Source organism: Saimiri boliviensis, chromosome 11, assembly GCF_048565385.1.
Source record: "Saimiri boliviensis isolate mSaiBol1 chromosome 11, mSaiBol1.pri, whole genome shotgun sequence".
Classification (NCBI taxonomy): domain Eukaryota; kingdom Metazoa; phylum Chordata; class Mammalia; order Primates; family Cebidae; genus Saimiri; species Saimiri boliviensis.
This window is the reverse complement of record NC_133459.1, coordinates 43,578,764-43,602,452: the sequence shown is the minus strand read 5'-3', so window position 1 is coordinate 43,602,452 and position 23,689 is coordinate 43,578,764. Positions and strand designations below refer to the sequence as shown.

The window sequence follows — 23,689 nt, the reverse complement described above, 5'->3', positions numbered from 1 at the left end:
CTCCAGGTCCTCAAACAGGGAGAGCATATTCATTACTCACGAGGAATTGAAAACTGCTTGCGGGAGTTTGCAGCTGCAGGCAGCTCCATCTCCATATCATTCTCCTGGGCAGTGACACGAAGCTCCGAGACAGTGGACATGCGAATGGAACGGCTTCGAAGACCTGGAGAACCATGAGCAGTAGCCACTCAGTGCTGCATGATCTGGAGGGTGGTTGGGGCAAACCTCCAAGTTTCCATACAAGGTGAAATAGGTCCCAGCTACCAGGAAAGGGGCCCACCAACTTCCCATATTCCTTCCACCCAAACAAAGGAAAAATTAGAAAGACCAAGTACCAGTAACCCCAAAACCTATTTGTCTACATTTTGCAAATCCAGGAGCTCCTGAGGGCAAAGAAATCTCCCACAAACAGCATCTGTCTTGAGTAAGTACAGGGACCTACAGCCATCCTGAAAACATTTCTGGAGAGAGACCTAATACAAGTCCTTGAGAAAAAGTATTATGAATCATTGTTTTGAGACAGAGTCTCACTCTGTCACCCAGGCTGGAGTGCAGTGGCGTGATCTTGGCTCACTACAACCTCCGTCTCCCAGGTTCAAGTGATTCTCATGCCTCAGCCTCCCAAGTAGCTGGGATTATAGGTGCACACCATGCTTGGCTAATTTTCTATTTTTAGTAGAGACAGTATTTCATCACGTTGGTCCAGACTGGTCTTGAACTCCTGACCTCAAGTGATCCACCCGCCTTGGCCTCCCAAAGTGCTAGGATTACAGGCATGAGCCTGGCCCAGTATTATGAATCTGAACCATAGCAGTATCTCCCATTATACAATCTTCCTATACCTCAAGACATCATAAGGTTAAGTCCTTTCATGAGGACTTAACTCATGGAAGAGGACATCAAGGTACAGAGACATTAAGTAACCTATCCAATGTGACTCCGCTAGTAAATAAATGTCAGAGCCAGGATATGAACCCAGGGCTGTCAAATTACAGAGCCAGGCCAGAGCCACATCGTAAGAAACCCCTAGAATCAGCTATATTGATTTTCTGGAGTCTTTAAAAAATGTTGGCTGGGCGTGGTGGCTCACACCTGTAATCCCAGCACTTTGGGAGGCTGAGGCGGTGGATCACAAGTTCAGGAGTTCAAGACTAGCCTGGCCAAGATGGTGAAACCCTGTCTCTACTAAAAATATTAAAAAATTAGCCAGGCACAGTAGCAGGTGCCTGTAATCCCAGCTACTTGGGAGGCTGAGGCAGGAGAATCGCTTGAACCCAGGGACAGAGGTTGTCATGAGCAGATCACACCACTGAACTCCAGCCTGGGTGACAGAGTGAGGCTCTGTCTCAAAAAAACAAACAAAAATGCCGGCTACGGGCACGGTGGCTCATGCCTGTAATCCCAGCACTTTGGGAGCCCAAGCCAGGAGGATCACAAAGTCAAGAGATCAAGACCATCCTGGCCAACATGGTAAAACCCCATCTCTACTAAAAATACAAAATTAGGCTGGGCACGGTGGCTCATGCCTGTAATCCCAGCACTTTGGGAGACCGAGGTGGGTAGATCATGAGGTCAGGAGATTGAGAGCATCCTGGCCAACATGGTGAAAGCCTGTCTCTACTAAAATGTAAAAAATTAGCCAGGCGTGGTGATGCGTTCCTGTAGTCCCAGCTGCTCAGTGCCTGTAGTCTCAGCTGCTCAGGAGGCTGAGGCAGGGGAGTCACTTGAACCTGGGAGACGGAGGTTCCAGTGAGCCGAGATCGCGCCATTGCACTCCAGCCTAGTGACAGGGCAAGACTCTGTCTTAAAAAAACAAACAAACAAAAAATACAAAAATTAGCTAGGCATGGTGGTGCATGCCTATAGTACCAGCTACTTGGGAGGCTGAGGCAGGAAAATTGCTTGAACCTGGGAGGCAGAGGTTGCAGTGAACCAAGATCGTGCCATTGCACTCCAGCCTGGCGACAAAGCGAGACTCTGTCTTAAACAAAACAAAACAAAACAAAAACAAAAAAACGTTTACCTGAGAAAAACAGTTGAGTTATACTTGAATTCTTATCAATTTCTACTTTTCCATATAGTTTCCCTCCATAAGGAGAAACCATATGCCCTCTATAAAATACGTCAAGCCATAAATTTGGAAATAGAACATACGGTATCATATAGGTAAAACCCACTTATTATTTAATATTTTTTTCGACACAGTTTCACTCTGTAGCCCAGGCTGGAGTGTACTGTTATGATCTCAGCTCACTGCAACCTCCATCTCCTGGGTTCAAGCAATTCTCATGCTTTAGCTCCCCGAGTAACTGGGATTATAGGTGTGTGCCACCACACCTGGATAATTTTTTTTGGTTTCATTAGTAGACCCAGGGTTTTCACCATGTTGGCCAAGCTGGTTTTAAACTCCTGACCTTAAGTGATCTGCCTGCCCCAGCCTCCCAAAGTGCTGGGATTACAGGCGTGAGCCACCATGCTCAGCCAACAAAACCAACTTCTACTGAATTTCTGAGTATTCTAAGTTTAGGCTGACGGCTGTATATAAATCCATGTATTGAATTTTTACAATATTTATATTTCCCCAATGATTTTATAATTAGATTGGTTCCTGCTATGTTGCCCAGTCTCGTCTCAAACTCCAGAGTTCAAGCCATCCTCCTGCCTCAACCTCCCAAAGCACTGGGCTTACGGGTGTGAGCTATCATATCTAGCCCCAAATGATTTATAATTTTTTTTTTTTTTTGAGATGGAGTCTCACTCTGTTGCTCAGGCTGGAATGCAGTGGCACCATTTTGGCTCACTGCAACCTCTGCCTCTGGGTTCGAGTGATTCTCATGGCTCAGCCTCCTGAGAAGCTGGGATTACAGGCACCTCCCATCACACCTGGCTAATTTTTGTATTTTTAGCAGCGATGGGGTTTCACCATGTTGGCCAGGCTAGTCTTGAACCCCTGACCTCAAATGATCTGCCCTGTCTCGGCCTCCCAAAGTGCCGTGATTACAGGTTTGAGCGACCACGCCTGACCTGTAATCTTGTGTTTCAGTTCTACTGTTGAACAGCATGCACATTTATAAAGATTTTTTTTCTCATTCTGTCGTTCAGGCTGGAGTGCAGTGGTGTGATCTCAGCCCACTGCAACCTCTGCCTCCTGAGTTCAAGCAATTCTCCTACCTTAGCCTCCTGAGTAGCTGGGACTATAGGCATGCACCACCATGCCTGGCTAATTTTTTTGTATTTTTTGGTTGTTGTTGTTGAGAGGGTCTTTCTCTTGTCACCCAGGCTGAGTGCAATGGAATGATCTTGGCTCACTGCAACCTCTGCCTCCTGGGTTCAACTAATTCTCCTGCCTCAGCCTCCCAAGTAGCTGGGATTACAGGTGCCCACCACCACGCCCAGCCAATTTTTGTATTTTTAGTAGAAATGGGGTTTTGCCATGTTGGCCAGGCTGGTCTCAAACTCCTGATCTCGTGATCTGCCCACCTTGGCCTCCCAAAGTGCTGGGATTACAGGCGTGAGCCAATGCTCCCAGCCTTAAAGATTATTTTTTCCATTAAAATGAGGTTTGTAGCCGGGCATGGTGGCTCAAGCCTGTAATCCCAGCACTTTGGGAGGCCGAGGCGGGTGGATCACAAGGTCAAGAGATCGAGACCATCCCGGTCAACATAGTGAAACCCTGTCTCTACTAAAAATACAAAAAATTAGCTGGGCATGGTGGCACATGCCTGTAATCTCAGTTACTCAGGAGGCTGAGGCAGGAGAATTGCCTGAACCCAGCAGGCGGAGGTTGCGGTGAGCCGAGATCGCGCCATTGCACTCCAGCCTGGGTAACAAGGGCGAAACTCCGTCTCAAAAAAAAAAAAAAAAAAAAAAAAATGAGGTTTGTAGCTTGGCCTGGTGGTATGTGCCTGTAGTCCCAGCACTTTGGGAGGCTGAGGCAGGAGGATTGCTTGAAGCAAGGAGTTCAAGATTTGGCAACAAAGCAAGATCCCATCTTAAGAAAAAAAAAAAAAAAAGAGCTATTGGCTGGGCATGGTGGCGCATGCCTCCAATCCTAGCACTTAGGGAGGCTGAAGCAGGAGGATCACTTGAGGCCAGGAGTTTGAGACCAATCGAGGCAACACAGTGAGACCTTCTCTCTACCAAAAAAAAAAAAAAAAATTAGCTAGGTGTGGTGGGGCACACTTGTCTCAGCTACATGGGAGGCTGAGGTGGGAGGATTGCCTGAGCCCAGGAGTTCAAGGCTACAGTGAGTTATGATCATACCATGGTACTCACTCGAACATGAACAACCAAGAGAGATCCTGCCTTTGAAAAAAAAAAAGGAGCTGTGGCAATATCCTTTGAGGACATGAACATGGAATGAGACTGCTGCCAGTCCCAACTCTCCTGCATGGCCTTATGGTACACCCAGCAAGAAAGGGTCAGTACCACAGCACTCAGGCCCAAGCTTGCAATGGCACCACCCTCCGCTCAGGGCCCCCAGCACCCAAAGCTCCAGTCAAATATTCTGTGAGTCCCTGAGGTAGCTGGATCATTTCAGGGCAATGATGACCCCTAGACCTGGATAGCTGTGCAGGTCAGCCAGCCTTCAAGATACAACTGGCTTTAAGCTGGATCTTCTGGGCAGCTTACACCCTAGAGTCACAATCTATCATGTTGTCAAAGTAGGTTTTCATAGACTATTTTTGCAGCAAGAGCCCAACCTTCTCCTAGACCACTAGGCATTGCTGTTATTCTCTCCAGCCCCAGCCACCCCTCTCTATAGCGCCACCTACCATACTTCTCAACAGCCCAGACCCACTGTCTCCCTTTTTCAAAGCCTCTCTCCAAGGCATACTGTTCCCTTGAGGGAGCCAAGCCCTGAGGGAAGAAAACAGGCCTGCCAATGGCTGATTCCCACTTCTCAAGCATCAGGCTCTGCATTCTACAGAAATCCAGGCAGCAAATTTCCTAAATGCACCAGGTCTCTTAGAAGTTGGCCTGATAGCTGTAGGTTGGATTCTTCCTCATAGAGAAAGATGCTTGGAACACAGGCAAGACAGTCCACATAGAAATTACCTGCAGGCTGGACATGGTGGCTCACGCCTGTAATCCCAGAACTTTGGGAAGCCAAGGCAGGTGGATTATGAGGTCAGGAGATTGAGACCATCCTGGCCAACATGATGAAACCCCATCTCTACTAAAAATACAAGAATTAGCTGGGCATGGTGGCACATGCCTGTAATCCCAGCTACTCAGCAGGCTGAGGCAGGAGAGTCACTTGAATCAGGGAGTAGGAAGTTGCAGTGAGCTCAGATCATGGCATTGCACTCCAGCCTGACAACAGAGTGAGACTCTGTCTCAAAGAAAAAAAAAAAAAAGGAGAAACCACCTGCAGGTGGAGTTTCCATAACTCTGAGCCCTAGAAACATCATTCCTGACACAAATTTCATGACAGTAAGCTGGTAGAAATCCACTTACCTTCTCTTGGAGCAGGAATTTTGGAGTTGAAGGATCTCCGTTTTTGTTTCTGAAAAACAAATCAAACTATCACAATATGTGGCTCTTATCAATTCTCAAGGGACTATCCTGGGCCCATGTACTATGCTAAAATGCCAGACAATTAATCAGCAAAGAGCCAATAAGCAAAGTGAATCCTGTGGGGCACTGGCTGCAGCCAGATTACAGGCACCTACCTGGACTGTTACATTTTCCTGCAGGGGCAGATTGTCCTTCGGATATAAGGGAACAGGCTGTAAGAGTTCTGGGTTTATTGCAGCCACATCATCAAAATCAATCTGGAAGGAGCAATTAAGTTTCAGTGAAACATTGTTTGTCCAATCCAAACACATTTTTTTTTTCGAGACAGAGTCTCGCTCTGTCGCCCAGGCTGGAGTGCAGTGGCACAATCTTAGCTTACTGCATTCTCGCTTCCCAGGTTCAAGGGATTCTCCTGCCTCAGCCTCCTGAGTAGCTGGGATTACAGGCACATGCCACCATGCCCAGCTAATTTCTGTATTTTTAGTAGAGATGGGGTTCACCATATTGGACAGGCTGGTATTGAACTCATGACCTCGTGATCCACCTGCCTCGGCCTCAAAGGTGCTGGGATAACAGGTGTGAGGCACTGCGACTGGCCTTTTTTTTTTTGAGACTGAGTCTTACTCTGTCTTCTGGGCTGGAGGGTAGTGGCGTGATCTCGGCTCACTGCAACCTCTACCTCCTGGGTCTGAGTGATTCTCCCATCTCAGCCTCCTGAGTAGCTAGGACTACAAGCATGCACCACTAAGCCTCGCTAATTTTTGTTATTTTTAGTAGAGACAGGGTTTCACCATGTTGGCTAGACTTGTTTCAAACTCCTGGCCTCAGGTGATCTGCCCGCCTAGGCCTCCTAAAGTGCTGGGATTACAGCAGTGAGCCACTGTGCCTGGCCCCAGCAAGTCTGAGGCAGAAGAATTGCTGGAACCTAGGAGGCGGAGGCTGCATTAAACTGAGGCTCCACCATTGCCCTCCAACCTGGGTAACAGAGCTAGACTCCCATCTCAAAAACAAACAAACAAACAAACAAATAAATAAATTTCTATAGACAAGGCTACCCCTAAATTCAAACTTTACCAACTTTAAATTCCATTAAGTACAAATAGCTATAAAACAGCTACTCCTTAATAATGGTTTACCATCTAGATGGATATGGGTTTCTGATTTCCAAGCCAATCGTAGATGTCAGTGATGAGAATGAGTTGAAGAGGAGGGCAGACAGGCAGGCAAATAGTCAGGTACTCGACAGATGATCTAGGTCACTTGGCTCCCCAGCTGTTCTGCTGGGCAGTGAGGTCCTGCTGGACACAGCCCCCCAAGCACCTCTTGCTGGCTGACCCAGAGGAGGAAACAAGTTCTAACTGTCTGGTGAGAGTCAAATGGGGGCTCTTTAGGATCTTATGGGCAGGGGCAAGTTCCTGGCAGCTGCTACCTAACTCTATGATTACCTACATTTTCTACCGGGCCCAGAAACTTCTTCCCCAGTTACAGCTTCGTGCTCATGCCTTACCTATTTCCTGTTGATGCCTGCAATGAAGTCACAATTCTAAGCTTACATCATGAGTCCTGCAATCCTTTAGGAACAACTCAAATTTCACCAGCATAACTTTACAACAGGGTCAAACATATCAAATCTGTCCCAACTTTGTTATTTGTATTTTGAAATGTGACAGAGCATGTACTCCAGGGTGAGAGCTTTACTGCCTAGAGACACAAACTGCAGTTATTAGCTGCCTATTCAGATGTTTGTTAGGCACCACGAAGACAGCAGTGTGCAGGGGGAAGGTATTTAAAGATGAATTAAGACATAAATAACCCCTGCAACCATAAGCTCAAATTCTTTTTTTTTTTTTTTTTTTTTGAGACGGAGTCTTGCTCTGTAGCCCAGGCTGGAGTGCAGTGCCGCGATCTCCACTCACTGCAACCTCCGCCTCCCAGGTCCCAGTTCAAGCAATTCTCCTGCCTAAGCCTCCTGACTAGCTGGGATTACAGGAAGGCGCCACCAAGCCCAGATAATTTTTTTATTTTTAGTAGAGACAGGGTTTCACCATGTTGGCCAGGATGGTTTTGAACTCCTGACCTTGTATCCACCTGCCTCAGCCTCCCAAAGGGCTGGGATTACAGGCGTGAGCCACCACGCCCAGCCCATGAGCTCAATTTCTGTTTTTATTTTATTTTATTTTTTTTTTTTTCCCCATGAGCTCAATTTCTAACGGGGATTGTAAATCATACGCACAAAGGAAATCAAAGCAGAATGAGATAAGAAAAAGGATAGAATCATTAAATGCAAAAGCTGGCAAGCACTTCAGTAATCACATTTCTTTTTTTTTTTTTTTTTGAGACGGAGTTTCGCTCTTGTTACCCAGGCTGGAGTGTAATGGCACGATCTCGGCTCACCGCAACCTCCGCCTCCTGGGTTCAAGCAATTCTCCTGCCTCAGCCTCCTGAGTAGCTGGGATTACAGGCACGTGCCACCATGCCCAGCTAATTTTTTGTATTTTTTAGTAGAGACGGGGTTTCACCATGTTGACCAGGATGGTCTCGATCTCTCGACCTCGTGATCCACCCGCCTCGGCCTCCCAAAGTGCTGGGATTACAGGCTTGAGCCACCGCGCCCGGCCTAATTTTTTGTATTTTAAGTAGAGACAGGGTTTCACTATGTTGACCAGGATGGTGTGGATCTCTTGACCTCGTGATCCACCCGCCTCGGCCTTCCAAAGTGCTGGGATTACAGGCTTGAGCCACCGCGCCCGGCCAGTAATCACATTTCTATCCACATTTCTAGCTACAGTCTCTTGGTACATACCTCCCCCATTTCCAACCCCTAAACTACAGAGAGCAGAAACAACAAAGAAAACCAAGCCGGGCGTGGTGGCTCACGCCTGTAATCCCAGCACTTTGGGAGGCTGAGGCAGGAGGATCACAAGGTCAGGGGTTTAAGACCAGCCTGACCAACATAGTGAAACCAGGTCTCTACTTAAAAATACAAAAATTGCCGGGCGCGGTGGCTCACGCCTGTAATCCCAGCACTTTGGGAGGCCGAGGCGGGTGGATCACGAGGTCAAGAGATCGAGACCATCCTGGTCAACATGATGAAATCCCGTCTCTACTAAAAATACAAAAAACTAGCTGGGCATGGTGGTGCGTGCCTGTAATCCCAGCTACGTAGGAGGCTGAGGCAGGAGAACTGCCTGAGCCCAGGAGGCGGAGGTTGCAGTGAGCCGAGATCGCGCCATTGCACTCCAGCCTGGGTAACAAGAGCGAAACTCCGTCTCAAAAAAAAAAAGAAAACCAGTTTTAAGCCTTGCACTGACAATCAACTGATTTTCATGTTGATAATTCAGGGTGAACATCCCAGGAAAAAGGAATGAGTGTAAAGGCGGTCGGGTGTAGTGGCTCACGCCTGTAATCCCAGCATTTTCAGAGGCAGAGACTGGCAGATCAGGAGGTCAGGAGAATCAATCACCTGAGTCTGGGAGGAGATTTGGAGAACACTGTGGCCAACCGGTGAAACCCTGTCTCTACCAAAAATACAAAAATTAGCCGGGCTTAGTGGTGCATGCTTGTAGTCTCAGCTACTCAGGAGGCTGAGGTGGGAAGATCGCTCAGACCCAGGAGGCGTAAGTTGCACAGTGAGCCAAGCTTACACCACTGCCCTCCCGCCTGGAAGATAGAGTAAGACTAAGTCTCAAAACAAAACAAAACAAAAAAACCCCAGAAGTTTGGACTTTATTCTAAAAGCAGTATTTGATGTGAGGTGAGACAAGAGACACAATTCTAAACAACCACAACAAAAAACGAATCACAAAGGACTGATAATAGCTGGTTAAAATTTTAGGAACCTCTTGATTCTCTAGGGACAGATAATATATTCAATCCTTTTATTTCTCAAATATACCGCCTAAATATCTCTACTATATGTACTATGCTAAGCAAGCTTTTTACATGTTTTATCTTATTTATTTATTTACTTATTTATTTTAAGACAGGATCCCACTCTGTCATGCAGGCTGGAGCGCAGTGGCTCACTGTAGCCTTAAACTCCTGGGCTCCAGCGATCCTACTGCCTTAGCCTCTGGAGTAGCTGGGACCACAGGCATAAGCCACTATGACTGGCTAATTGTTTTTTATTTTTAGTAGAGATGAGGTGTTGCTGTATTGCCTGGCTGGCCTCAAACTCCTTGGCCTCCTGCCCCAGCCTCCCAAAGTGCCTGGGATTACAGGTACTGTGCCCAGCTACATGTATTATCTTATTAAAGCTCCAGTGAAGAGGGTCCAAGAGTCTGTCTCCTTCACCTCCGTATCCCTAGCACCCAATAAGTATCTAGCATTTTTGAAGCAGTCCAGAAAATTTGCTGAGTAAATCCTCACAACAGCTCTGTTGAGGTAGATATTATCATCATCCCCACTTTATAGATGAGGAAACTAAACTTTGAAGAGGGGCAGAAACATGCCTGAGAACACAAAGCAGTGGCAGAGCCAGACTAGAACCCAGGTTTTCATACTCCTAGCCCAGTGACCTTTTCACTATACCAAAATGCCGCTAGAACATAAATGTCTAAGTCATGGTGCTCTCGTCCAAATCTCCTCCCAGACTCAGGTGATTGAGTCTCCAGCCTCAGCCTCCAGCGTAGTTGGGACTACAGGCATGTGCCACCATGCTGGCTGACTTTTTTTGTATTTTTTGTAGAAATGGGGTTTTGCCATATTGCCCAGCCTGGTCCTGAACTAAGCTCAAAGTGATCTGCTCGCCTGGGCCTCCCAAAGTCCTGGGATTATAGATGTGAGCCACCATGCCTAACCAAGAGGATCTTTTTTGTTTCTTTGTTTTTTTGGTTTTTTTTTTGAGACGGAACTCGTTACCCAGGCTGGCGTGCAATGGCACCTCCGCCTCCTGGGCTCAGGCAATTCTCCTGCCTCGGCCTCCTGAGTAGCTGGGATTACAGGCAAGCGCCACCACGCCCAGCTAGTTTTTTTGTATTTTTAGTAGAGACGGGATTTCACCATGTTGACCAGGATGGTCTCGATCTCTCGACCTCGTGATCCACCCGCCTCGGCCTCCCAAAGTGCTGGGATTACAGGCTTGAGCCACTGCGCCCGGCCCAAGAGGATCTTTTTTTAAGGAAAAGTTTCACTCTGTCACCCAAAGATGCAGTGGCTGGAGCACAGTGGCTGGATCATGGTTCATTGCAGACTCAACCTCCCAGGCTAAACTGATTCTCTCACCTCAGCTTCCTGAGTAGCTGGAACCACAGGCACAAACCACCATACCCTAATTTTTTTTTTTTTTTTTTTTTTTTTTGAGACGGAGTTTCGCTCTTGTTACCCGGGCTGGAGTGCAATGGCGCGATCTCGGCTCACCACAACCTCCGCCTCCTGGGTTCAAGCGATTCTCCTGCCTCAGCCTTCCAAGTAGCTGGGACTACAGGCGTGTGCCACCATGCCCAGCTAATTTTTTGTATTTTTAGTAGAGATGGGGTTTCACCATGTTGACCAGAATAGTCTCGATCTCTTGACCTCGTGATCCACCCGCCTCAGCCTCCCAAAGTGCTGGGATTACAGGCGTGAGCCACCGCGCCCAGCATTTTTTATTTCTTAGAGGTAGACAAGGTCTCAACATTTTTCCCCGGCTGGTCTTGAACTCCTGGGCTTAAGCAATCCTCTAGCCAAGGCCTCCCAAAGTGCTAGGATTAAAAGCAAGAGCCACCGCACCCAGCCAATATTTGTTTGTTTGTTTGTTTTGTTTGTTTGTTTTGAGATGAAGTTTCGCTCGCTCGTTACCCAGGCTGGAGTGCAGTGGCACAGTTTTGGCTCCACAATCTCCGCCTCCTGGGTTCAAGCAATTCTCCTGCCTCAGCCTCCTGAGTAGCTGGGATTACTGGCGTCAACCACCATGCCCGGCTAATTTTTGTATTTTTAGTAGAGACAGGGTTTTGCCATGTTGGCCAGGCTGGTCTTGAACCCCTGAACTCAGTTGATCTGCCCGCCTCAGCCTTTCAAAGTGCTACGATTATAGGCGTGAGGGAGAAGAGAACAGCGTCAGAAACTAGGCTCTCAGATTCCACTTCTGCACAGATCCTTTATGTAGGAAGACATTAAATGTGGTAGAGGAATTCTCATAGAACCCTACCTCTTTGCCCTTTGTGGTACCTCCTTCTGTCCATTCCACTGAAACACAGGATTTCTCCAAGTTCACAGTCCTTACATTGGCACTGTGAATTAAGCCTATAAAGTATGAAAAAAAAACAGAGTTACCCATCTCTTTCCTGAGAGCTTCGCTTTTAGGATTCCACAGAGACTCCCAAAGGGGAGTGAACTTGAAGGAACAGGCAACTGCCTTAACAAAACGAAACAAAACAGTAAGAGAAACAAATCAACCAACTGGGCTTAACCTTTAGAATATCCACAGTGAGGCAGGCAGGGGACAGGGTTTAAAACTGAGCTGCATGGGATAAGGATTCACCCCTACTCAAAAGAGAGCCTAAAAAAAAAAAGAGAGAGAGAGCCTACAGAAGAGAGCACACAAGGTATGTTTGAGCAGGGGAGTCCCTGTAGCCCTTAGATGAACTGTTCCTCAACACAGCATTGAGGATCTGGCCCTCTTGGGTTTTCCTAACTCACTTCTGGCGGTCATATCTGTCCATTCTCCTAATGACACGTGTATTAGACCTGCTGGAACTGCGGTAGCTGCTCATCCCAAAGAGAGAATGACTACAAGCTCCTCAAGAGCAGGGATCCTGTCTGTCCCGTTTACCCTAAATCCCAGTGCCTGACATACGGCAACTATGCAGTATTTTTTCGAGAGTAGAAGAGCCAGGAGGCCGAGGTCCCCACAAGCGCAGGGCATTTTCAGGGGAGAATTTTGGAAGGGAAGTGAATTTAGAAGCCCCAGCTTCCGTGGGAGCTCTACCAGCCTCGGAGAGAGTCCGCCCACTCCCGGAGGACTGGAAGGGACTCACGTGCAGCGCAGGGACTCTCACTTCTGTGTTGAAAAGAATGACTGATAATGCAGAGACCCGGAGTGAGTGAGTGAGTGAGTGCAAGGAAGAAGGACGGAGGAAGGCAGGGAAGGCGGGGCGGGGGGGAGGGGAGGTGGGGAGAGACAGCGCGCCCATTGTGTGTCTTTGTGCCTGGGGAGGGGCAGTAATTTCAGCCGTCGTGTGAATGTGTGTGTCCGGGAGAGGGGCAGTCATTTCAGTCGCCTCACCGCTCACGAGTCCCCTTGACCTAGGGACCCCGCTCCTCACCATTACTGCGTTGGATCTTGATGGCGAGACCGGGAAACAGGCGGGCCTGAAGCGACGAGTCCATGGCCATTCAGAGGGTCAGCAAGGAAGAGAAACGCAGAATGCCAGGAAACCTCAGTTCAGCTAACCTCAGGAAGCCTTAACGCCGCGTAAACCGCCGCAGTTTAAATTCCGCGCGCAAGCGTCCGTAAAACGTCATCCCGCTGTCCCCGCCCTCGCTTCCGTCGGTCTGCTTCGCCCGGCAGAGCCCTGGGGCGGGCGGGGGGCGGTACGGAGTTCCGACCCGTCTTCCGACGCCCAGGACCGCCCTTGCGTCTGGCCACACCCCCCGAGCGCTGTGCCTTCTGGGAAGTTCCCCGCGTGGCGGAGCCTGGGCTCCCACTTCCTGTCATGTGCTTTGTCGCTTTGTACTGTGGGGTCCCAGAAAAGTGGGAAACTTCAGTAGGTATTTGAGAGTGAGGGCTCTTGGATCCTAGAAAATGGTTCGAATCCTGGCTTCTTTAACTTCCAGTTTAATAAGAAAAAGAAAAAAACAACTAATCCAAGCTTCAATTACTAGCTCAGTGACCTCGAGCAAGTTGTAGACTTGGCCGAGCGCGGTGGCTCACGCCTGTAATGCCAACACTTAGGAAGGCAGAGGTGGGAGTGATTGCTTGAGGTCAGATGTTCGAGACCAGCCAGGGAAACATAGATAAGACCCTGTTCTCTAAGTAAAGCAAAACAATACCACAAATTAGAAACTTGACTTAGTTTTTCTTATTTTACAATGGAGGAGAATATTTCCTCACTTTAGGAGTTATGTATAAATTGCCAGGAAGACACTGATTCACCAGATATTTATTGAGTGAATGTCTACCATGTGCTAGACATGGTACTAGGCAATGGAGATGGTAGTAGTGAACTAGACACATAGTTCCTGTCTTTTTTTTTTTTTTAATTAGAGGCAGGGTCTTGCTATGTTGCCCAGGCTGGTCTTGAACTCCTGGGCTCAAAGATCCTCCCTCCTTGGACTCCCAAAGTGCTAGGATTACATGTGGGACCCACCAAGCCAGGCCTCCTGTTCTTGACGATCCATCTGCTTCAGGCTCCCAAAGGGCTGAGATTATAGCTGTGAACCACTGTGCCCGGCCAGGAAAGGTCTTGTTTGAAGAACTGAAAGAAGCCGCTATTGCTGGAAGGCAGTGGGGAGAGGAACATGAGAGGAAGTTGAAGAGGAGGTGGGCAGGGGCAAAATCACTTAGCACCTTGCAGCCTATAGTAATAATTTTGGCTTTTATGCTAAGGAGCAGTTATTGAAGAGTTTTTTTTTTTTTTGAGACGGAGTTTCGCTCTTGTTACCCAGGCTGGAGTGCAATGGCGCGATCTCGGCTCACCGCAACCTCCGCCTCCTGTGTTCAGGCAATTCTCCTGCCTCAGCCTCCTGAGTAGCTGGGATTACAGGCACACGCCACCATGCCCAGCTAATTTTTTGTATTTTTAGTAGAGACAGGGTTTCACCATGTTGACCAGGATGGTCTCGATCTCTCGACCTCGTGATCCACCTGCCTCGGCCTCCCAAAGTGCTGGGATTACAGGCTTGAGCCACCGCACCCGGCTATTGAAGAGTTTTAAGCAGTGAACTGTCAAGATCTGATTTGCATTTTACTTTTTTTTTTTTTTTTTTTTGAGACGGAGTTTCGCTCTTGTCACCCAGGCTGGAGTGCAATGGCGCGATCTCGGCTCACCGCAACCTCCGCCTCCTGGGTTCAGGCAATTCTCCTGCCTCAGCCTCCTGACTAGCTGGGATTACAGGCACGTGCCACCATGCCCAGCTAATTTTTTTGTATTTTTAGTAGAGACGGGGTTTCACCATGTTGACCAGGTTGGTCTCGATCTCGACCTCGTGATCCACCCGCCTCGGCCTCCCAAAGTGCTGGGATTACAGGCTTGAGCCACCGCGCCCGGCCCCCATTTTACTTTTTTTTTCTTTTTGAAACGGAGTTTCATTCTTGTTGCTCAGGCTAGAGCGCAATGGCAAGATCTTGGCTCATCGCAACCTTGGCCTCCTGGGTTCAAGTGATTCTCCTGCCTCAGCTTCCTGAGTAGCTGGGATTACTGGCATGTGCCCGGCTAATGGTGTTTTTAATAGAGACGGAGTTTCTCCATGTTGGTCAGGCTGGTCTCTAACTCCCGACCTCAGGTGATCCACCTGTCTTGGCCTCCCAAAGTGCTGGGATTACAGGTGTGAGCCACTGTGCCCAGCCTATATTTTACTTTTATGTCAGTCAGACTTGCTCTTGTGTGGCGAGTAGATTTGAAAGGGTCACGACAGAGTGCAGAGACCATTTATTAGGCAATAGGTTATGCTGGCATAGGCCAGGGTAGTGAAACTGGAATGGAAATATAGCTGAGAGAATAGTTTCAAGATACACCATGTATGGGAAGTGAAGTGAATGGGTCTTGCTGATGAGTTGGATGTGAATGACAGGGGTGGTCATGGATGACTCCTGGTTTTTGGCAAGAGCACCTGGCTGGATCATGGACTATATCCTGAAAAGGGAGAGTGGGGTTGTGAAGGAAGTGAGTTGGGGGTTAAGTCCAGGGTTTCATTTTGTTCATTTTGAATTCGAGAGATGTCTATAAGACATCTGAATGTAGGTGTCAACTGAGCAGTTGGATATACAAACTGGGAGCTAAGGTAGAGGTCAAAGCCAGAGATTGGGATTTGGCAGTCTGCGTTATGTAGATGGTATTTAGAGTCATAAGCTGAATACTATCTAGGAAAAGAGTATAGGTGGAGATGAGAAGAACATATACAATTGAGCCATGGGACTTGCCAATATTTTGAGGTAGGGCAGGGGAGGAGGAGCCAGCAAAGGAGATGGGATTAGGGTGGTTTGAAGGGATGAAGAAAACAAGAGAGTTAGGGGAGTTCCTTAGAAGTCAAGGGATGGAGGCCAGGCGCGGTGGCTCATGCCTGTAATCCCAGCACTTTGAGAGGCCGAGGTGGGTGGGTCACGAGATCAGGAGTTTGAGACCAGCCTGACCAACATGGTGAAACCCCATCTCTACTAAAAAAACAAAAATTAACTGGGCATGGTGGTGCACGTCTGTAATCCTAGCTACTCAGGAGGCTGAAGCAGGAGAATTCCTTGAACTGCGACCCAGGAGGCGGAGGTTATAGTGAGCCGAGATCGCGCCACTGCATGCCAGCCTGGGCTACAGTATAAGACTCCATCTCAAAAAAAAAAAAAAAAAAAAAAAAGAACAAAAGTTAGCTAGGCATAGCCTGTGCCTGTAATCCCAGTACTTGGAAGGCTGAGGCAGGAGAATCAACTGAACCTGGGAGGCAGAGGTTGCAGTGAGCTGAGATCATGCCACTGCACTCCTGCCTAGGCAACAGAGCAAGACTCCCTCTTAAAAAAAAAATGGCAGAGAGCATAACATAGTGACAGGGCAAGAGCGTGTTAGCTCGAGTCTCTCTTCTTCTTCTTATAAAGCTACCCATCCTGATATCTTTATTAATCCTAATCACCTCCCAAAGGCCACACCTCCAAATGCCATCAATATATGAATTGGGGGATTAACACATGAAATTTGGGAGACTCTTTCAAACCACAACATATCCCTAAACCTCATATCCCTGACCTCATGATCTGCCCACCTTAGCCTCCCAAAGTGCTGGGATTACAGGCGTGAGCCACCGTGACTGGCCAATTTTGGTATTTTTAGTAGAGACAGGTTTTGCCATGTTAGCCAGGCTGGTCTCGAACTCCTGGCCTCAGGTGATCCAATCACCTCAGCTTCCCCAAGTGCTGGGATTATTATAGGTGTGAGTCACCACGCCTTGCCTTCTACTATGTTGTAATCCAGCAAAAAGGCCTTCACAAGATCCAAGCAGCATGCTGTTGGACTTCTCAGCCTTGAAAACCATGGATGAAATAAATTTATGTTCATAAATTACCCAGTTTCCAGTATTTTGTTGTAGCAACAGAAAATGGACTAAGCTGGATTCAGTGGCTCATGCCTGGAATCCCAGCACTTTGAGAAGCCGAGACAGGCAGACTGCTTGAGTTTAGCAGTTCCAGATCACCCCGGGTGACACATTGAGACCCCATCTCTGCAAAAAATACAGAAATTAGCTGGGTGTGGGAACACACGCCTGTAGTCCCAGCTACACAGGAAGTTGAGGAGGGAGGATCACCTGAGCCTGGGGAGTTCAAAGCCACAGCGAGGTCTGATCCTGCAGCTGCACTTCAGCCTGGGCAACAGAATGAGACCCTGTTTAAAAAAAAAAAAAAAAAGGTGGGCCAGGTGTGGTGATTCACACCTGTAATCCCAGCACTTTGGAAGGCTGAGGCAGGCGAAATCACTTGAGGCCAGGAGTTCGAGACCAGCCTGGCAAACATGGTGAAAGCCTGTCTCTACTAAAAATACAAAAATTTGGCTGGGCGCGGTGGCTCAAACCTGTAATCCCAGTACTTTGGGAGGCCGAGGCGGGTGGCTCACAAGGTCAAGAGATTGAGACCATCTTGGTCAACAAGGGGAAGCCCCGTCTCTACTGAAAATACAAAAATTAGCTGGGCATGGTGGCGCATGCCTGTAATCCCAGCTACTCGGGAGGCTGAGGCAGGAGAATTGCCAGAACCCAGGAGGCGGAGATTGCGGTGAGCCGAGATCGTGCCATTGCACTCCAGCCTGGGTAACAACAGCAAAACTCCATCTCGAAAAAAAAAAAAAAAAGAATCACTTGAACCCAGAAGGTTGAAGTTGCAGTGAGCTGAGATTGCATCACTGCACTATACCCTGCAGTCTGGAAGACAGAGATTGTATCTCCAAAAAAAAAAAAGAAGAAGAAGAAGGTGGCCAGGAGTCAGTTGTAGGGTGTAGAGAGACTGACTGCAGCCAGAGTAGAAGAGGGACAGGCACCCTGACATGGGGGAGAGGCTGAGGGAGAGCTCTTCAGTTGTGTTCACCATTATCCCTCCCTCCATATGCCACTCTTACCCCCCAAGGCCCTGGGTGGGTCATTAACTGCTCCAGTGCCACTGTGTGGCAGAAAACCAGCAGCGCTGTCTAAGTATTCCAGCCTGGCCAGGGAGGGCCAGACCTGACTTTAAACATCATCTCCATACCTCCTCAATACTGTGTGTCCTGGGGTCTGCGCTTTAGTGTTTCCCTGTCACAATCACTGATGCCCCCAAGGTGATGTGCAGTCAAAGGGGAACACATTTGCAATAACAGAAAAATGACAAACTGAGAAATTAATTTTTTTTTCTGAGATGGAGCTCACTCTGCTACCCAGGCTGGAGTACAGTGGCACAATCTTGGCTCACTGCAACCTCTGCCTCCTGGGTTCAAGTGATTTTCTTGCCTCAGACTTTCGAGTAGCTGGAACTATAGGTGTGCACCACCACATCCAGTTAATTTTTGTATTTTTAGTAGAGATGGGGTTTTGCCATGTTGACCAGGCTTGTATCCAACTCCTGACCTCAGGTGATCTGCCTGCCTCAGCCTCCCAAAGTGCTGGGATTACAGGCATGAGCCACCACACTTGGCCAGAAACTATTAGATGAAGCAAAATTAATAAATCTGACAGTTTGAAATAAGCATAATGGCTGGGCGCAGCGGCTCATGCCTGCAATCCCAGCACTTTGGGAGGCTGAGGCTGGCAGATCACTTGACTCAGTTTGAGACCAGCTTGGCCAACATGGTGAGACCCTGTCTCTACTAAAAATACAAATATTAGCCAGGTGTGGTGGCAGGCACTTGTAATCCCTGCTACTCAGGAGGGAGGCTGAGGCAGGAGAATTGCTTCAATCCGGGAGGTGGAGGTTGCAGTGAACCGAGATCATGTCTCTGCACTCCAGCCTGGGTGACAGAATGAGACTTCATCTCAAAAAAAAAAAAAAAGAGCCGGGCATGGTGGCTCACACCTGCACTTTGGGAGACCGAGGTGGGCGGATCACCTGAGGTCAGGAATTCAAGACCAGTCTGGGCAACTATGGCGATACTAATAACACAAAAATGATCTACTAATAACACAAAAATTATCTGGGTGTGGTAGTGAGCATCTGTAATCCCAGCTACTTGGGAAGCTGAGGCAGGAGAATCACTTGAGCCTGGGAGGCAGAGGTTTATACATACTATATTTCCTTTCCCAGACTCCCATGCAATTAGAGCTGGCCATGGGATACAGTTCTGGCCAATGAGATGTAAGCAGGAGAGTTCTGGGGGCTTGTGGGCAAGATTTGTTGTTTTCTATTAGAAGGGAATGACAGAAATGCTTTCCTGGTGTCATCCCTTTTTTCTTGCCTTGGACATGGATGTTCTTTCTGGAGTTGTGACAGCTGCCTTGTGATCATGAATCAGGAGACAATAATTTGGTTAAAAGCCAACATGCTCTTCCTGCAGGTTCTGCCTCCCACTCCCTGTCACCGGCTCCCTGCAGCTGGGCTTCCATCATCTCTTGCTCATGGAAAAAGCTCTGGCCCAGGTCACCAGTGAAAATCTGGTGAAATCCAGTGGATTTCATAGTCCCCATCTCACTTGATCACTCATGTGACACAGCTGACTAGTCCTTTCTTCTTTTTTTTTTGAGACGGAGTTTCGCTCTTGTTACCCAGGCTGGAGTGCAATGGCTCGATCTCGGCTCACCGCAACCTCCACCTCCTGGGTTCAGGGAATTCTCCTGCCTCAGCCTCCTGAGTAGCTGGGATTACAGGCACGAGCCACCATGCCCAGCTAATTTTTTGTATTTTTAGTAGAGACAGGGTTTCACTATGTTGACCAGGATGGTCTCGATCTCTCGACCTCGTGATCCACCCGCCTTGGCCTCCCAAAGTGCTGGGATTACAGGCTTGAGCCACCGCGCCCCGCTCTTCTTCTTTTTTTTTGAGACAGTCTCATTTTGTCACCCAGGCTGGAGTGCGGTGGCATGATCTCGGCTGATTACAACCTCTGCCTTCCGGGTTCAAGGGATTCTCCTGCCTCAGCCTCCCAAGTAGCTGGAATTACAGGTGTCTGCTACCACGCCTGGGTAATTTTTGTATTTTTAGTAGAGATGGGGTTTCACCATGTTGGCAAGGCTGGTCTCGAAATCCAGACCTCAGGTGATCCGCTTGCCTTGGCCTCCCGAAGTGCTGGGATTACAGGTGTGAGTCACTGCACCTGGCCTGACCAGTCCCTTCTTGCAACTTCTGCCCTTGTTTTCTGTGCTGGTTTTCCTCTTGCCGCCTTCTTCTCCTTCACATGCTCCTCCTGCTGCACCTCTTCTTTATGCTCCTGTTCTCTTTGACCTATCCTAGACTTTTCTCTCCTTCCTGAGTCCTGAGTGGGGCCTGATAATTTGCATTTCTAAGAAGTACCCAGGTGCAATAGGTGTCTTTTAGGGCTGCCTGAACAAAGTGCCACAAAGCTGGTGGCTTACACGGCAGAAACGTGCTGTCTCACAGTTCTAGAGGCCTCATCTTCATGTATTACATCTGCAATGACCCTTTTCCAAATAAAGTCACAATCTGAGGTGATGGGAGTTAGGACTTCAATATATGAATTTCAGGGTCGGGGTGGAGGTGGGGGACATAATTCACCTACAACATGAGGTGATGCTGATGATTTTTTTTTTTTTTTTTTTTTGAGACGGAGTTTCGCTCTTGTTACCCAGGCTGGAGTGCAATGGCGCGATCTCGGCTCACCGCAACCTCCGGCTCCTAGGTTCAGGCAATTCTCCTGTCTCAGCCTCCTGAGTAGCTGGGATTACAGGCACACACAACCATGCCCAGCTAATTTTTGTATTTTTAGTAGAGACGGGGTTTCACCTTGTTGACCGGGATGGTCTCGATCTCTTGACCTCGTGATCCACCCGCCTCGGCCTCCCAAAGTGCTGGGATTACAGGCGTGAGCCACCGCGCCCGGCACGATGTTTTTTTTTTTTTTTTGAGATGGAGTTTCACTCTTGTTATCCAGGCTGGAGTGCAATGGTGCGATCTCGGCTCACCGCAACCTCCGCCTCCTGGGTTCAGGCAATTCTCCTGCCTCAGCCTCCTGAGTAGCTGGGATTACAGGCATGTGCCACCATGCCCAGCTAATTTTTTGTATTTTTAGTAGAGACGGGGTTTCACCATGTTGACCAGAATGGTCTCGATCTCTTGACCTCGTGATCCACCCACCTCTCCCTCCCAAAGTGCTGGGATTACAGGCTTGAGCCACCGCGCCCGGCCGATGATGTTTTAAAACACAAATCTGTGTCAGGTGTGGTGGCTCACGCCTGTAATCCCAGCACTTTGGGAGGCTGAGGTGGGCGGATCACTTGAGCCCAGGAGTTCTAGAGCAGCCTGGGCCAAACGGCCAAAACCTCTCTACGAAAAACACAAAAATTTAGCTGGGCATGAAGGCATGTGCCTGTAGTCCCAGCTACTTGGGAGGCTGAGGTGGGAGGATCACCAGAACCTGAGTCTCCCTGAACCTGAGCCTGGAGGTCGAGGCTATGGTGAGCCATGATCCCATCGCTGCCATCCAACGTGGGTGACAAGAGTGAGATCCTGTCTCTAAAAAAAAAAAAAAACCACACCAAACAAACAAAAAAATCACTAACTGAATCATATTCTCCTTTAAAGCTTTTCAGTGGCTTCTCCTTGCCCTTAAGGTAAATCCAAGTTAGCTTGGTATGGAAGGCCCATCAACATGTGGTCCTTGCCATTTAGCCACTTGTCTTGTCACTACTTGGCTCATACTGCTTAGGGTGTTTCTCTGCCTAGAATGTCATCACCACCCTACTTTGGATCCTTTACTGCTTGGCCTTGTGTCACTGAGTATTCTGTTATCAGGGCTCATCACACGTGCCTGTGTCCTAGCACAGGATTTCACACAGCTAGAGCTCAATAAATTTTTGGTGAATGTATGAATACAATTATTTTAAGGCTCTTAATTTTTTTTTCTTAGCTTTAAGTGCCAGTTATAAAATAAAGTCACTTTCTAGTTGGACCGGGGGTCTGTATTTCGTAAATTTGGCTTCCGCTCTGCCCCCTGGTGGTGGCTCAACGCCTAGGAACGCTAATGAACGATTTAGGGTATTTCCGGAAACCGAGGGGGTGGTGCATCAGCGTCATTTACATACCCACAATGCATTGGACACAGAACACGGTTTACTTTAAAACAAGTAGATTATCCCTTTTTTTAAAATCCTGTTTTCCATTACCCTAAAAATGAGGCTCGTTTACCACAATTGTTTGAGACAAAAACAGAAGTCACTAGCTCCTTTGGGTTAATAGTAACCATTGCTAATGTAGTAGTGACCGTCACCCGAGGACTCTGTGCTTCAATCACAGCGTATACTCTGGTTTCTCTTCAAATCGTATAAATCTTTCGCCTTTTACTAAAGATTTCCGTGGAGAGGAACAATTCTGAGTCTTGATTAATTTTTTGAGGCCCTGTGTCTGCGGGGCTGATTAAATGTGTTCCCAAAATTAGACTAACGGTGTTAATGACTTTTAAAATTGCTAGTGCTTGCGTTGTAGTATTTACTTTTGCTGTTTAACCGCTGTGCTGTGATAATTTGGATGTTTCTGTCAAGTAGATGAGTATTTGCTACTCTGGGTTGTGCTGGTCTCAATGTCTGTTCTCACTAATACGCCCGTCTTGGCTACCCAAACTGCTGCGGTTAACGTGTGTCAAACACCGTGCGCGGGCAAGACACACTCTTTTTTTTTTTTTTTAATTGACACGGAGTCTTGCTCCAGGTTGGAGTGCAGTGCAACCTCCGCCTCACGGGTTCAAGCGATTCTCTTGCCTCTGCCTCCTGAATAGCGCGTGCTACTACGCCCATCTAATTTTTGTATTTTTAGTAGAGATGGGGTTTCACCGTATTGGCCAGGATGGTCTGGATGGATATCTTGGCCTTGTAAGCCGCCCGCCTCGGCCTCCCCAAAGTGCTGGGATTACAGACGTGCGCCACCACGCCCAGAGATTTAGTGTTGAGTGTTTTTTTTTTTTTTTTTTTTTTAAATTACAGGGTCTTGCTGTGTTGTCACAGGCTGGAAGAGAGTGGGCAGATCATAGCTCACTGCAGCTTTAAACTCCTGGCCTCAAGTAATCCACCCATTTCAGGCTCCCTTGAGCTACTGCTTTCGGCCAGATTTTATCTGTCTGTCTATCTATCTATTGAGACAAGAGTTTCCCTCTTGTTGCCCAGGGGTACTATTTTTTTTAACCATCATTATGCAAAAGAAAACATTTCTAGACTAAAAACAATGACAAAAGAAAAAAAGAAAAAGAAAAAGACTAAAAATGAAAAATGACTTCATCTCAACCTAAAGGTCAGGATACTCAGCCTGAAGTGGTGGCTCACACCTGTAATCCCAGCACTTGGGGAGGCCAAGGTGGGTGGATCCCTTGAGGTCAAGAGTTCAAGACCAGCCTGGCCAACATGGTGAAACCCCGTCTCTACTAAAAATACAAAAATTAGCCGGGCTTGGTGGCGCGTGCCTGTAATCCCAGCTACTTGGGAGGCTGAGGCAGGAGAATCGCTTGAACCTGGAAGGTGGAAGTTGCAGTGAGCTGAGATAGCACCATTGCACTCCAGCCTGGGCGACAGAGCAAGACCATCTCAAAAATAAAATAAAATAAAATAAACAATAAAATAAAATAAAAGAGGAAATCCACTTGGCTTTAAAGAAAACATAACTAGACTTTGTTAGTTTTGCTCTCCTCGGCAGGTACAAAAAGAGGAAAGCCGAGGCTCCAAATAAGTTTGGGGAAAGAAGAACTGCCTTAGACCAACAATGTCAGGCTGGTGATGCCCTCTTGTGGCATCCTGGAAAATTACTGCTATCTGACTTCATTTCCTCTGACTTGGAGGGAGACTATTCCCTCACAATACCTTAGTCACTGATTCATGCATGCCAGACATTGTCCTAACAGTTTATAGTCAGATGGGGGACAGACAATTA

The 23,689-nt window shown here is 47.9% G+C and overlaps 1 protein-coding gene and 1 non-coding gene across 3 annotated transcripts in view; one reads left to right on the top strand and one right to left on the bottom strand.

Annotated features, from left to right (window-relative positions):
• The window catches only part of KIF2C (kinesin family member 2C), a 28,124-nt gene extending 15,095 nt beyond the window's left edge, over positions 1–13,029 (bottom strand). Inside the window, exons 1-5 of one of the 2 annotated variants that reach the window (XM_003936916.3) lie at positions 12,765–13,029; positions 11,648–11,742; positions 5,676–5,777; positions 5,461–5,509; positions 41–163 (exon numbers count right to left, since the gene is read on the bottom strand). In XM_003936916.3, the coding sequence (XP_003936965.3) occupies positions 41–163; positions 5,461–5,509; positions 5,676–5,777; positions 11,648–11,742; positions 12,765–12,834 (439 nt within the window). In that variant the 5' untranslated portion in view covers positions 12,835–13,029. The remainder of the gene's footprint in view (positions 1–40; positions 164–5,460; positions 5,510–5,675; positions 5,778–11,647; positions 11,743–12,764) is intronic. The other variant, XM_003936918.3, reaches the window with a different exon arrangement.
• Positions 13,030–22,072: 9,043 nt separating this feature from the next.
• Positions 22,073–22,187, top strand: LOC120366299 (U5 spliceosomal RNA). The gene has a single exon (XR_005581021.1). It is a non-coding gene; the product is annotated as a U5 spliceosomal RNA (small nuclear RNA).
• The last annotated feature ends 1,502 nt before the right edge of the window (positions 22,188–23,689 follow it).